Raw genomic sequence first — 14,452 nt, 5'->3', positions numbered from 1 at the left:
CTTCTAGTCTATTTGTTATATTTAGGTCAGAAGGCTTTTGCTGTTTCTTTGGCTTCGTGGTTAAAGTTTTTGATTCATCGAGCTTATTTGGAGTCGGGTCAAGCCCCGCCTCAGAGAATTACAGCTCATTCTACTAGATCAGTCTCCACTTTGTGGGCTTTTAAGAATGAAGCTTCAGTTGATCAGATTTGTAAAGCAGCAACTTGGTCTTCTTTGCATACATTTACTAAATTCTACCGTTTTGATGTATTTGCTTCTTTGGAAGCAGTTATTGGTAGAAAAGTTCTTCAGGCAGCTATTTCCGTTTTATTCTTCTGCTTATGATTTAAGTTTTTTCTTTCATTTATGAGAATAAACTTATATTTTGGGTTGTGGATTAATTTTTTCAGCGGAAAATGGCTGTTTTTATTTTTATCCCTCCCTCTCTAGTGACTCTTGCGTGGAGTTCCACCTCTTGGGTATTGCTATCCCATACGTCACTAGCTCATGGACTCTTGCCAATTACATGAAAGAAAACATAATGTATGTAAGAACTTACCTGATAAATTCATTTAGTTCATATTGGCAAGAGTCCATGAGGCCCACCCTTTTTATGGTGGTTATGATTTTTTTGTATAAAGCACAATTATTTCCAAATTCCTTTGTTGATGCTTTTTACTCCTTTCTTTATCACCCCACTACTTGGCTATTCGTTAAACTGAATTGTGGGTGTGGTGAGGGGTGTATTTCTAGGCATTTTGAGGTTTGGGAAACTTTGCCCCTCCTGGTAGGATTGTATATCCCATACGTTACTAGCTCATGGACTCTTGCCAATATGAAAGAAATGAATTTATTAGGTAAGTTCTTACATAAATTATGTATTTCTCCTATGTATGGACAAGTGAGAATATGGTATTGCTTAGACATATAAGTATGTTTATTACACATTCATGTGTCTGAGGTTAACTGCCTGTGACTCTGGGGACAGCACAGCTTCCTGTGAGTGCCCGTGAGCACCCAGGGCTGAGCATGTTGCAGGGTCATGGGATGATCATGTGTACCCGGTCCGGTATGAGAGTGCAGTCCCCTTTCGTGTTTTGTATATGTCTAGGGTGATTACATAAGCCTGTGCACCCTTCCCTTGTTCCCAGTTTGTTTGGATTTGAGAGCTTGCATTGTGTGGCTGTTTTAGGGTCCCAGGTATTGGAAAGGACCTTGATGTGGTACCTGGGCTTGTCCCATTTGGCTAAATGCGGTAACTAACCTTTCCATTTTTGCTTTTAAATCTTAGCTGAGAGCTTGTAAGTGAGTGCTAGACTTTCTCTGTGTGTTGTATTAATTTGTTTTGTAATTTTTCCTATGGTTCTTGCACCCAGACCTGTCTGGGGTTAACTGCCTGTGACTCTGGGGACAGCACAGCTTCCTGTGAGTGCCCGTGAGCACCCAGGGCTGAGCATGTTGCAGGGTCATACGATGTGTACCCGGTCCGGTATGAGAGTGCAGTCCCCTTCCGTGTTTTATATATATCTATACACTTTGGGTAATAAAAACAAATTAAAACCAATGAAGGGTGGAATGGTTGCCTTTAGGCCTGAGATGACTCCTCTTTCACAGTCTAACCCACTTAAGGAGCAATAGTCCTATTTCTGCTGAGGGGATCTAAATAACCCCAGAGCAAGCCACACATAAATGTAAGCACCTTGTGTTCCACACAGTGCAGGGTGATCACACAGCAGGACCGCTTACATACTTCCATTTAGTGTATTGTAGGAAGTGTTACTGCCCAATACTAGAGGATCTCACTATCCCTCTAACCGGAGTGTGCTCCAGCTGCTCCCACTAGCAGCAGCAGTGTTTACTGAATAATTTCTGTTCTCTGTCTAGGGGGAACTTAGTTCCACCTGCAAAAATAATGCAGGAACTCCGTTCCCACTGGACTTGACCCCTATATGTGATGGTACATTTTTTTACGTCTGGGAACGACTGGTCCTAACTGGTAAATCTGTTGTAGCTTCTAGAAATGCTAGAGTTTTAGTTTAGAAATATAGACATTTGGGAGACAGGAACATGCAGTAGGCAACACCCAAAACAAGAAGTACCCCAGGCAGACAGTTCATCTTGGGCCAAGTGAAAATGGGGTCATGGAGCTGGAGCCAAGGTAGACCTAAGATTACAGGAAACGGGTAATGTGATTAAGTCAAAACTGATAAACTCTGTATGCAGAACAAACAAAAAATACCTTTTGTTTCACTAGAGTAATCTTTTGTTCCTTAAAAAATAATGAGTCAAGAAAGATGCCTGCCACTTTTGAATCAGAGAGGGTCTAAGTATGTATTCTGTTAGACTTAAAAAAAAGAGTAGTAGGCACAAAAAAAGGATTGTGGAATGTTAATGGCTTAACTTGGCCCCTCTTTCCAGAGTTAAAGGGAAAGTCTACACAAAAATTGTTATTGTTCAAGAAGATAGATGATGCCTTTACTACCCAATCACCAGCTCTGCACAACCAACATTGTTAGATTAATATACTCTATAACATTTAAACCTCTAAATTTCTGCCTGTTTCAAAGGCTCTACTGACAGCCTCTTAATCACATGCTTTTGTATTTGCTTTTCACAACAGGAGACTGATAGTTCATGTGAGCCATATAGATAACAATGTGTTTGGGAAGTTATTTAAGAGTTAGCACAACACAGTACTAAATGCAACTCAATAGATTTTAAATAGTCACAGTCATGTGATCAGAGTGTTGTCAGAAGATTCTTAGATACAATGTAATCATGAGGTAAAAAGTATATTAATTTAACTGCGTTGGTTATGCAAAACGGAGGAATGGGTAATAAAGGGATTATCTATCTTTTAAAACAATAAACATTCGATTGTAGACTGTCCCTTTAAGCCCTGGCTTTTATTGACCTAATATGACAATTTCTTAAAAGATGTCCTTTAAAGGGACAGTCTACAATAGAATTGTTATTGTTTTAAAAGATAGATAATCTTATAGTCTTATAGTACCTATCTAGGATCAAATTAAAGGGACAGTAAACACCAGAATTTTTGTTTTTTAAAATTGTAGATAATTCCTTTATTACCCATTCCCCAGTTTTGCATAACCAACACAGTTATATTTATACACTTTTTACCTCTGTGATTACCTTGTATCTAAGAACCTTCTTCCAGCCCCCGATCACACGACTGTGACTGTTTATTATGTATTATCTTGCATTTAGCATTGTGTTAGGCTAAATCTTAAATAACCCCGTGTGCCTGAACACAGTGTTATCTATATGGCCCACGTGTAATTTCTGTCTCTTTGTGTTGAAAAGGAATTTAAAAAGCATGTGATTTGGGGCAGCCATCAAGTGCTTAGAAATTAGCATATGAGTCTGCCTTGGTTTAGTTTCAACTAAGAACACCAAGAGAAAAAAGCACATTTGATGATAAAAGTAAATTGGAAAGTTGATTAAAATTACAAGTCCTATCTGAATAATGAAAGATTAATTTTGACTAGACTGTCCCTTTAAAGCCACAATACAGACATAAGCTTAGGTTGAATTGTCTTATTTTGTTAGCATTAGAGAGTTTGATTGCTCCTACTTTCCTAATCTCTTCAGTTTTAGTAACAGGATCAGGCTGAGAGGTAGAGGTAATAAAATAAGATGCTAAACAGATAGCTGATTTAGATTCAGGCCTACAAACAACCCCATTATCTCTCTTGCTGTGGTTCTTTAAACCAGCCGTCTAGTCTGACACATAGGTTGCTAAAGTTTTCTAGGGAAGAAATATTATTGTTCAGACAGCCTCTTCAGAAGGCAGATCTAAGAGTCCTAATTTGTTTCAGCAGCTAAGGTATGAACTTTGATACCACACTGTGTCACAGAGTGAGATCCTTGACACATGTCCATTAAACTAGCTTGAGCTGCAGCTTCCCAATTTGTTAAATACAGAAGAAAAAATGGACATAAGGTGTCGATATTAAATGGACAGTAAACATTTATTTACAAGACATTCTGCTGTGTTGCTATATAAAATAACATATCTGCCAAGTCTTAACATCTTTAAAATTAATTGTTTTGTAGTTATATGATAAAACCCAATAACTGTAGCAGATTTATCCTTGATAAGTCAGCAGGGTGCCAATCACATTCTGTAAATTAGAAATTACTCAATTTTTAGAGCTAAATTACATTAAAAAGGGGCAAAATAAATAATGAAAATATGTTGCAAATGTATTTCATTATTCATAACTAAACATTTTATATAAAAATCTAAAGCTATTTACGTCCCCTTTAATTAGTAAAGTTTCATTATTTTCCAGCAAGGTGAAAACTCACACTAAGGCATTTCCTTTTAGTAAGGAGATAAGAAAGGTTACTTTTAAAGTGGAAGAAAACATTGCTGGATTATTCCAGAGGTGTAAACTGCATTTATTAAGGAAACCTCAACATTACTCAGGATTTCTGTTAGTCTTTTCTGGGAGAGGAATAATGGGATTTAACCGAGGTTCCTGAAGCATAGGAGAGATTTATGGTTCTGAAATGCCTGCATGTGAAGTGGCAGCTGGGGCAGGAGGCTGTGTAGTAGTAGTTAGAATCCCCAATAGCGGAGCAATTTGATCTAACTTTGAATCTAGAGTTTGTAAATGTTCAGTGGGAACTCTAAGGATTTGTCTCTGGTGGGTCATGTACCCAGCTATCTCAGTGTGGTCTATAATAATAGCTCATTTGTACTGTCAGAAAGATGAATTAATCAGTCCTGAATTGGACCTAAAGGCTAGGGAATGATTAGTTACAAAATCCCCAGCATGCTGGATAAAACCAAAGACATAACCCACAGAAGATGGAGTGGAGATAGAACCTGTAGGATGATTGGCCAGAAAATAGTCGGTTATAGACACAAGTAACTGAGAGGACTTACTGAGAGAGGTAAGGCAACCTAAGTTCGGCAACTCATGGGCTATATCTAGGCATAGAGGATTCTCCAGAAGAATGGTCAGGCATGTAAATAAGTTTTAGGCAGTGTCCAGGTACAAGAGAGTGATCAGACTTGCAGAGGTTGTCAACTTACAGGCAAAGAGGATTAATCCAGGAGAGTGGTCAGGTAAGTCGAGGCCATTAGAACAGATTATCAAGAAGCAGAACACACCCACAAAATCCAGCAAGGGCAAAACAAAATGACACTAAGGACCACTATGAGCCACAATAAAAAAGTCTGCCTAATGTTATCAGGAACAGCTGAAAAAGCCAGAGAGAAAGACTGGGATTCCATTTAACTGCCAGTCTATGGAAATTTCATTTCTAACCAGTGTATAAAATCCAGCACATAGCAATGTGTGGCTGAAACACCTGAACTCAATCATTAGTAGGGGTGTCTACATACTTTAGGCCATATAGGGCTCTATTTATCAATCATTTGGGGAATTCTCCTTTCTGTTCTCCTATCAGTTCTCCACAGCTCTCCTTAGGAGAGGAGTACATGTGCGCCCATATTTATCATAAAAAAGTAGTTTTTTCTCCATGGGAGAGCTGGGGAGAACTAATGATAAATTTCTCCAGTCGGATTAGTATCTTCTCCTTATTTATCACTAAAAATAAGCAACTATTCTCCATGTCAATCATATATAAACCAATAGAAATCTTTATACAGCCTTCCTAGTAGCTTTGTTAACGCCCCTCTTCAGCAAACTTTCATATATGAAATAGATCTACATTTTCATTGTTTTTGTGCTTCAATTTTAGCGCTTTTTTATATCTTATTTTTATGCCCCAATAGATATCATTTTTGTGCTCTGTTATATATTAGTTTGGTGCTCCATTATATATTTTTTTTTTTTTACTCCATCATAAATTATTATTGCGCTCCAATAACCATTATTATTGTGCTTTGTTATAGATCATTTTTGCACCTTGTAGAGCCCTTTTTGTGTATGTAACTGCTTCTACAACTGGTAGAGAATAGATTTCTAATGCTGTTCTCCACTGTAGCTATGGAGAACTTTAAGGTAGGAACTTGCAGGAGAACTTTCAGTCCTCCACAGGAGAATATAAATGATAAATTTGTAACTAGGAGAATTATTAGGAGAACTTTATGAAATACGACTAAAAAGATCTAATTTAACCCTTTTTTTGGAGAACATGTTCTCCAAGGAGAGTTAGAACAGAGTAGGAGAATATTACAGTCGAACTTGCCCAATTTTAGGAGTATTATTGAATAATAAATAGAAGAATTATTTCTCATGAGAACTTTTAGGAGAAAATATAGGAGAATTGGAATGATAAATAGAGCCCTTATATTTAAAAGTGATTTGTTATTTGTTGGAAATTATCTAGATTCCGTATGAGTGTAGCAGATCCTTCAGTGATAGTTACTTCATTGCCATATTCTAATATGCCTATTTAGTAAATTTTGAGTTAACTTTCACACATAACAAATATGATTCATTGATAAATACACACTACTGGTCAAATGTTTTTGAACACATCTATTTTTCTATTTTTTATTAAAATGTATGCAGTTTAATATCTGTGCACATATAGAACAAGAAAAGAGTTGGAGGCAAAACAAGAAAATAATGCAATATTGCAAATGAGGTGGTAGTCATTTTGGTTCAGGGTGCCACTCACTTTGTGCAAGCAAAAGAGCCTCAGACCATAATGTTTCCACCTCCATGTTTAACAGTTGGTGTCACAAAATGATGAACCATCATTTTGCCTACTAGACACTGTACAAAAACCCTATGTGATGATTTAAGGATTTAAAATGTAAATTATCAGTCCATAAGACCTTCCAGTCTCCAATAGTCCACTGGTGGTGCTTCAGGTTCCAGACAAGCCTCTTTTTCATTTACCATCTTAGCAACAAATTTCTTATTGTCACCTGTCAACCCTGCAGATCTTCACAATTTGTTTCATACTAAGTGAGACTTGTTTACTTTGACCAGCGTGAAGCTGTGCTTGAAGCTGCTGTCGTATGAACCACCAATTAACCAACTTGTCCTATGACTCTGTTGTGGCTTTGGGTCTGCCATACCTTTTCCTTTCAGAGTTTCTTTCAGTTTCCAAGTGCATTTTCACAGGTAGAACTGGATTCACAGGCACCTTGGCTTTCTTTGCAATTCCTCTAATGGAAGAAAGACTTTTACATTTCATAGTTATAAATGGTCTGTTTTCCTGTCATTTGACTTTTTATCACAATTATGATAGTAATATACTACTACATGCAGTACAATACTGTGCAAATAATACTTTAGATGTTATAGTAACACCTAACACAATCTTTACCAACTTTGCTTTTATACAGAAAGAGGGTTTGTAAGTATTTCAACAGAAGTAAGGAGATCTGTAGGAATTGTTAGCATCAACTTTTAAGGTCCAATTTACTTGTATTGCTACAGAACAGCATAAAGGCTCTGAAAAAAGGCCTTTGGAAAATGACATTTCAGAGGTATAAACCATTTTTGTAAACCTAAACTTGTTTTTGTAACCTGTGGCAGTATATCGCTTACCTTTCTAGCATTTCATGTTTTTCACTGTAATTGAACTGCTTACGTTTCAATAAAAACTGGAAAGTTAGATATTCTAAAACTTTTGACCACTAGCGTATAACCATTGGAGAATTGCTTGCTTTAATAAGGCCTCTACACCCTTAGCCATCTAAACCCATGATTCCTTTATCAGATAATCTATGATGTATATGATACTACTACCACTGAATGTCAGCACATATAAGTTGTCGTTCTTAATAACTTTATATTATAATATAGTTTCCCTTAACTAAATAAACTTATTACTGATATATTTGCCTTATGTGTGTGTATAGCTTGCTGTCACCTATATACAACATGTTCTTTAAATGGACAATAAAGTCCAAATTAAAGGGACAGTCTACACCAGAATTTTTATTGTTTAAAAAGGATAGATAATCCCTTTGTTACACATTCCCTAGTTTTGCACAACCAACACCGTTATATAAATACACTTTTTACCTCTGTGATTACCCTGTATCTAAGCCTCTGCAAACTGCCCCCTTATTTCAGTTCTTTATGACAGACATCCATTTTAGCCAATCAGAGCTAGCTCACCTAAACTCCACGTGCCTTAGCACAGTGTTATCTATATGACACACATGAACTAAAACTGTGAAAAACTGTCAAAATGCCGTTAGAGAAGAGGCGGCCTTCAAGGACTTAAAAATTAGCATATGAACCTCCTAGGTTTAGCTTTCAACTAAGAATACCAAGAGAACAAAGCAAAATTGGTGATAAAAGTAAATTGGAAAATTGTTTAAAATTACATTCTCTATCTGAACCGTGAAAGTTTATTTTGGACTAGACTGTCACTTTAAACTTTCATGATTCATATAGAGTATCCAATTTTATACAACATACCATTTTGCTTCTATTATCTAATTGTCTTTGTTTATTTTGTATCCTTTGTTGAAAATCATACCTAGGTAGGCTCTGAAGCAGCAATGTTCTACTGTGAGTAAGCTGCTGATTGGTGGCTGCACATACATGTCTCTTGTAATTGGCTTACCCAATGTTTTCAGCTAGCTCCCAGTAGTGCCTTGCTGCTCCTGCAAGAAAGGATATCAAGAGAATGAAGCTAATTTTATAATAACCGTTCATCGGAAAATTGTTTAAAATGATATGTTCTATCTGAATTATGAAAGAGAAAAAAAATAGGGTATCGTTCTTATCCCTTTTAAAGAAGCAAAGATACTCCATCTCTCCTTTTTGTTTTCTGGCTACAAGTAACAATATGAAGCTGCACAGATACGAGCAATAGATTGTAGCCCAATGATGCACTGGATCAGATATTAATGTTAGGGTTTTTGCAGTTTAACTACAAGGTAGGCTACAGTAGATTGTATGGCTGCAATATATGACCGCATGTATTAAAGTAAATCTAAATGAAGTGGTGTCAGACACAGTTTGCTGATTGGTTTCTAACCTGATGTTTGTTGTGTGTTTTTGTCTTTATTAGGATGATTCTACAGGAGAGATCACCCTCTACATGAAGGGAGCAGATGTTGTAATGGCTGGGATTGTACAATACAATGACTGGCTTGAAGAGGAGGTAATACGAGCACATATTGTTTATAACACTTTTCAGTACACACATAAACATTTCCCTTTGTGATTTAAAAAAAAAACACAAGGAAACAAAAACCCCTAGTTAAAATACAAATATAAATAAAAAACTTGAAAAAAATGTGTGCACAAATAATAGTCAAACATTTCATTATAAGATCCAAAGGTAAAAAAAATATCATTAGTTCTTCTACTTATTAAGTTATTTCTTGTCTAGTTAGCATATAGTAGTAGTATTTGATCCATCTGGATTCAAACCCGGGTTCTCAGGTACACCATTAGGCTACATAGTAATACTTTTCTTACACCTTCTGATATTATTTAGCAAATGCAAAGTGATATAAAGATAGACAGAGACATAACATAGTGTAACATTGCAATAGAAGCAGCCATTTTACAATCAAATTATAACACATTTTAAAAATGTCCACTCCTATATGCAACAAATAATTAAATGATTTAGTGTCTCTAAGTAAACATTTTAAAGGGAACTAAAATTAATAGTGCAGTACCAAATGGCTGTTGTTAAACCCCATCATGTAAAGTACAACTAATAGATGTCAGTTGTTAAAGTAATCATAATGGAGTGCCATTCTGAATAAATTGCTTACAAGACACAAAAGCTAACCATTTGGCCACAATTGACTGCTTTTTTCATTCTGAATAAATTCAGCTTTATCAAAGGTTGTTATGGTTTAGATAAAAGTTTCTCAACCCTTTTAGTTTAGGAATTTTTCTTGCATCATGGAATACTTTATATATAATATTTCACTATGACGCCATGGGCCAGATTACAAGTGGAGCGCTATTTAATGCTCCCGCTCGAGCGTTAACCGTGCTCAATTACAAGTTGAAAGTAACCTGTTTTCATTTGCGCGCTAACCAGACATGCATAAAAAGCCAAAGTTACAATATTTCGCACGTGATAACCTATTCCCCCATAGAAGTCAATGGAGAAAAACACGATTCCATATTCTCAAGTGTGCTAAACCGACATGAAAATATGAATATTTCCCATTCCAGTGTTCTTCACATAGAAGAATATGATACATATTTCTATATATGTGTGATGTTTTTTTGCACATATATATATATATATATATATATACACATATATAAAGGAATACAATATTTTGCTTTGTGCAGAACATTGGAATGTGAAATACTTACAGTAAATAAATACCTAGTTTAAACCTTTATTAAATATGAATATTGCATAAATGTTTTTTCATGTTTTTATCTACTTAACTGCAAAGGAATCCAGTGCACACACACACATACATATATATATATATATATATATATATATATATATATATATATATGTCTTTATATGCCTACATATGTATTTATGTATTTATGTGTTTATGTGTATATATGTCTGTAAATACATATATACACATATAAATACATATGTACACATACAGTATCTCACAAAAGTGAGTACACCCCTAACATTTTTGTAAATATTTTATTGTTTCATGTGACAACACTGAAGAAATGACACTTTTCTACAATGTAAAGTAGTGAGTGTACAGCCTGTATAACCATGTAAATTTGCTGTCCCCTCAAAATAACTCAACACACAGCCATTAATTTCTAAACCATTGGCAACAAAAGTGAGTACACCCCTAAGTGGAAATGTACAAATTGGACCCAAAGTGTCAATATTGTGTGTGGCCACCATTATTTTCCAGCACTGCCTTAACCCTCTTGGGCATGGAGTTCACCAGAGCTTCACAGGTTGCCACTGGAGTCCTCTTCCACTTCTCCATGACGGACACCCACCTTCCGTTTGAGGATGCCCCACAGATGCTCAATAGGGTTTAGGTCTGGAGACATGCTTGGCCAGTCCATCACCTTTACCCTCAGCTTCTTTAGCAAGGCAGTGGTCATCTTGGAGGTGTGTTTGGGGTCGTTATCATGTTGGAATACTGCCCTGCGGCCCAGTCTCCGAAGGCAGGGGATCATGCTCTGCTTCAGTATGTCACAGTACATGTTGGCATTCATGGTTCCCTCAATGATCTGTAGCTCCCTAGTGCCGGCAGCACTCATGCAGGCCAGACCATGACACTCCCACCAACATGCTTGACTGTAGGCAAGACACACTTGTCTTTGTACTCCTCACCTTGTTGCCGCCACACACACTTGACACCATCTGAACCAAATAAGTTTATCTTGGTCTCATCGGACCACAGGACATGGTTCCAGTAAACCAAGTCCTTAGTTTGCTTGTCTTCAGCAAACTGTTTGCGGGCTTTCTTGTCTATCATCTTTAGAAGAGACTTCCTTCTGGGACGACAGCCATGCAGACCAATTTGATGCAGTGTGTGGCGTATGGTCTGAACACTGCCAGGCTGACCCCCCCACACACCTTCAACCTCTGCAGCAATGCTGGCAGCACTCATATGTCTATTTCCCAAAGACAAGCTCTGGATATGACGCTGAGCACGTACACTCAACTTCTTTGGTTGACTATGGCGAGGCCTGTTCTGAGTGGAACCTGTCCTGTGAAACCGCTGTATGGTCTTGCCCACCATGCTGCAGCTCAGTTTTAGGGTTTTGGCAATCTTCTTATAGCCTAGGCCATCTTTATGTAGAGCAACAATTCTTTTTTTTCAGATCCTCAGAGAGTTCTTTGCCATGAGGTGCCATGTTGAACTTCCAATGACCAGTATGAGAGAGTGTGAGAGCGATAACACCATATTTAACACACCTGCTTCCCATTCACACCTGAGACCTTGTAACACTAACGAGTCACATGACACCAGCTAATTGGGCCCAATTTGGACATTTCCACTTAGGGGTGTACTCACTTTTGTTGCCAACGGTTTAAACATTAATGGCTGTGTGTTGAGTTTTTTTGAGGGGACAGCAAATTGACACTGTTATACAGGCTGTACACTCACTACTTTACATTACAGCAAAGTGTCATTTCTTCAGTGTTGTCACATGAAAAGATATAATAAAATATTTACAAAAATGTGAGGTGTATACTCACTTTTGTCAGATACTTTATATAGACGTGTGTGTGTGTATATGTGTATATATATATATATATATATATATATATATATATATATATATACATACATCTTTAGACACGTATATGTCTGTTTCTCTATGTTAAAGCCCTTTGCCTTTTTTTTTCCAACACCTGAAACCTCATATCTTTGAGCCCTTATAACTTTTGTGTGCAATATTTTATTTAATCATTTTTATTATATGGCATTATTATGAGTGTAACTTTACTTTTTAATGTATTTTTTATGTGTTTTGTGACACTTTTTTGCTTTGCTAAACCATTAACCAGAGCTCTGAGGTCATGCTATCCCAACACGTGTTTATTTCAATTACGCTCAAGTGATCGTGTTTACTTTCAACTTGTAATACGACCAAAAAAAACTCACACAGACAGCCATAATAAACCCCTGATTGCTTGCGTATAACTGTTAACGTGCCACTCATAATCTGCCCTTTATTGGTCACCTCTCCCAGTGTTCTTAATTTGTGCTCGGACTGACCTCTCAGTTGAGAAGATTAGTTTGCTATTTTACTAGACAAAATGCTGATCTTTATGAAAAAGGAGTTACAGCCTGAATGCAAATCCTTCTTCTACTGTGAGCTTTGTATGTATTCACCTTCCAATAAATCATAGAGCTTATTCTCCAGCCTTCAGAATACTAGCTATTTTAATAATTTTTAATACTCTTTGGAATACACCTGAATATATTACACAATTGTTACTAATGAACACACTAGCATTACTGGTCACATATTACCCATTGAACCACAATACAGATATATATATATATATATATATATACAATTCACAAGTAGAAGCTTCAGTCTGTATCCTTTTCTTGTGTGTGACATTCATCAATTTCTCTTGTGGTTGCTAGCACTTCCTATTAGCTTTTCCCCCCTCATTGTTTTCAGATCAAATACTGATGTGCTAAAAATAAATCTGCCTTTTAATGAAGAGACATACAAGGGCAACAAGAAAATAATGTATGCATTAGAACATCTTATTTTTACACTATTTTTAGCAGAGAACTGTGTTTAATCTGTGCTTAAACTTCAGGCCCTTTTCAGTTGGGCAACCAACATTATTTGAATGTGTGGCTGGCAGAAATGCAACAGGCATGGGGCATAAAATGTTCTTGATTAATCACCCACTTGGAGATGAAAAGCAATTATTTGCATGAATTCATAGAGCTGGCATCTGCATTAGTTTCAGTACATCACAGATGGCTTATACTGTGGGATTGCAATGCATGGGTGGATGATAAGTTTTCACATTTTGGACAAGACCTACTTTCCATGATCTATTCACTGGGTTTTACCCAAGCTGTCCTGTCTGCTACCAACAGTCACACACTAGACCCTGTATTCACCACTGAAGTAAAAGTTTCAAACCTAATAATAAACCCAGTTATTTGGTCTGACCACCATTCTATTAACTTCTCTATAAGTAGTCTTTTAAATTCCCTTGCTCCTGTAGAGAGGACAAGGAGGAGGGAACTTACAGACCAGCTCTAGATTTGAAGACTTAAAACAAGTTTCTCAGGGTTCCTTCTTTCAGGATGAAGACAATTCGGACTATTTTTCCCTTTTGTTCAATAAGGGTAGTTTATGTCTAAAATAGATTTGAAGGATGGTTACCTTCATATCCCTTTCAATGTGTTGCTCTTTTGCTTTGTCTAGCTTTAGCTTCCAGAATCTTTACAAAAGTACTGTAATAAGAGATCAGGATGTTTTGGTGGTTCCTTACCTGGACAGTATCATGGTACAGGCTCCATCTTTTACATTTAACAGTATCTCATACTGACATACTCTTTTTGTTTCTTCAAGACCATGCCTGGAGAATCAATTTTCCAAAGAGTTCTCTATCTCCTCACTCCAGGATAACTTTCCTAGGTGTCATAATTGATTCAGTCTCCATGAGACTTTCCTTGACGATCAAAGGAGGCTGAAGTTAAGTCAGTTCCTTTTCCCTCTGTAGCTCTTTGCATTGATGTGTTAGGTCTGATGATAGCAGCATAAAATGCTGTTCCTTTTGCTCGGTTTCACATGAGACCTCTCTGGGTTTGTATGCTTCATCTATGATGCAGGTATTATACTCCGCTTTCTCCGAAAATCCTTCTGGATTTTAGAGCAAGACAATGCCTTTCCTGTTGGATACATTATCAGTCCATTGTTCTAGGGGCATCCTTTGTTCGTCCAAATTGGACTGTGATCACAACAGATGCAAGTCTTTTGGATTGGGGTGCAGTCTGAGGTTCTCAGAGATTGCACAGAGTTTGGTCACCTCAGGAGGCAAGGCTGCCAATAAATGTTCTGGAACTCTGTGCAATCTTCAGGGCTCTTTATAGCTGGCCTCT

The 14,452-nt window shown here is 36.9% G+C and overlaps 1 protein-coding gene across 1 annotated transcript in view; it reads left to right on the top strand.

Annotated features, from left to right (window-relative positions):
• The window catches only part of ATP9A (ATPase phospholipid transporting 9A (putative)), a 421,913-nt gene that overhangs the window by 298,647 nt on the left and 108,814 nt on the right, over nt 1-14,452 (top strand). Inside the window, exon 16 of the mRNA XM_053693787.1 lies at nt 8,962-9,054. Within this exon, the coding sequence (XP_053549762.1) occupies nt 8,962-9,054 (93 nt within the window). The remainder of the gene's footprint in view (nt 1-8,961; nt 9,055-14,452) is intronic.

Source organism: Bombina bombina, chromosome 1 (genome assembly GCF_027579735.1).
Source record: "Bombina bombina isolate aBomBom1 chromosome 1, aBomBom1.pri, whole genome shotgun sequence".
Lineage (NCBI taxonomy): Eukaryota > Metazoa > Chordata > Amphibia > Anura > Bombinatoridae > Bombina > Bombina bombina.
Note: the sequence above shows the minus strand (reverse complement) of the source record. Positions and strands in the feature narration are given on the sequence as shown.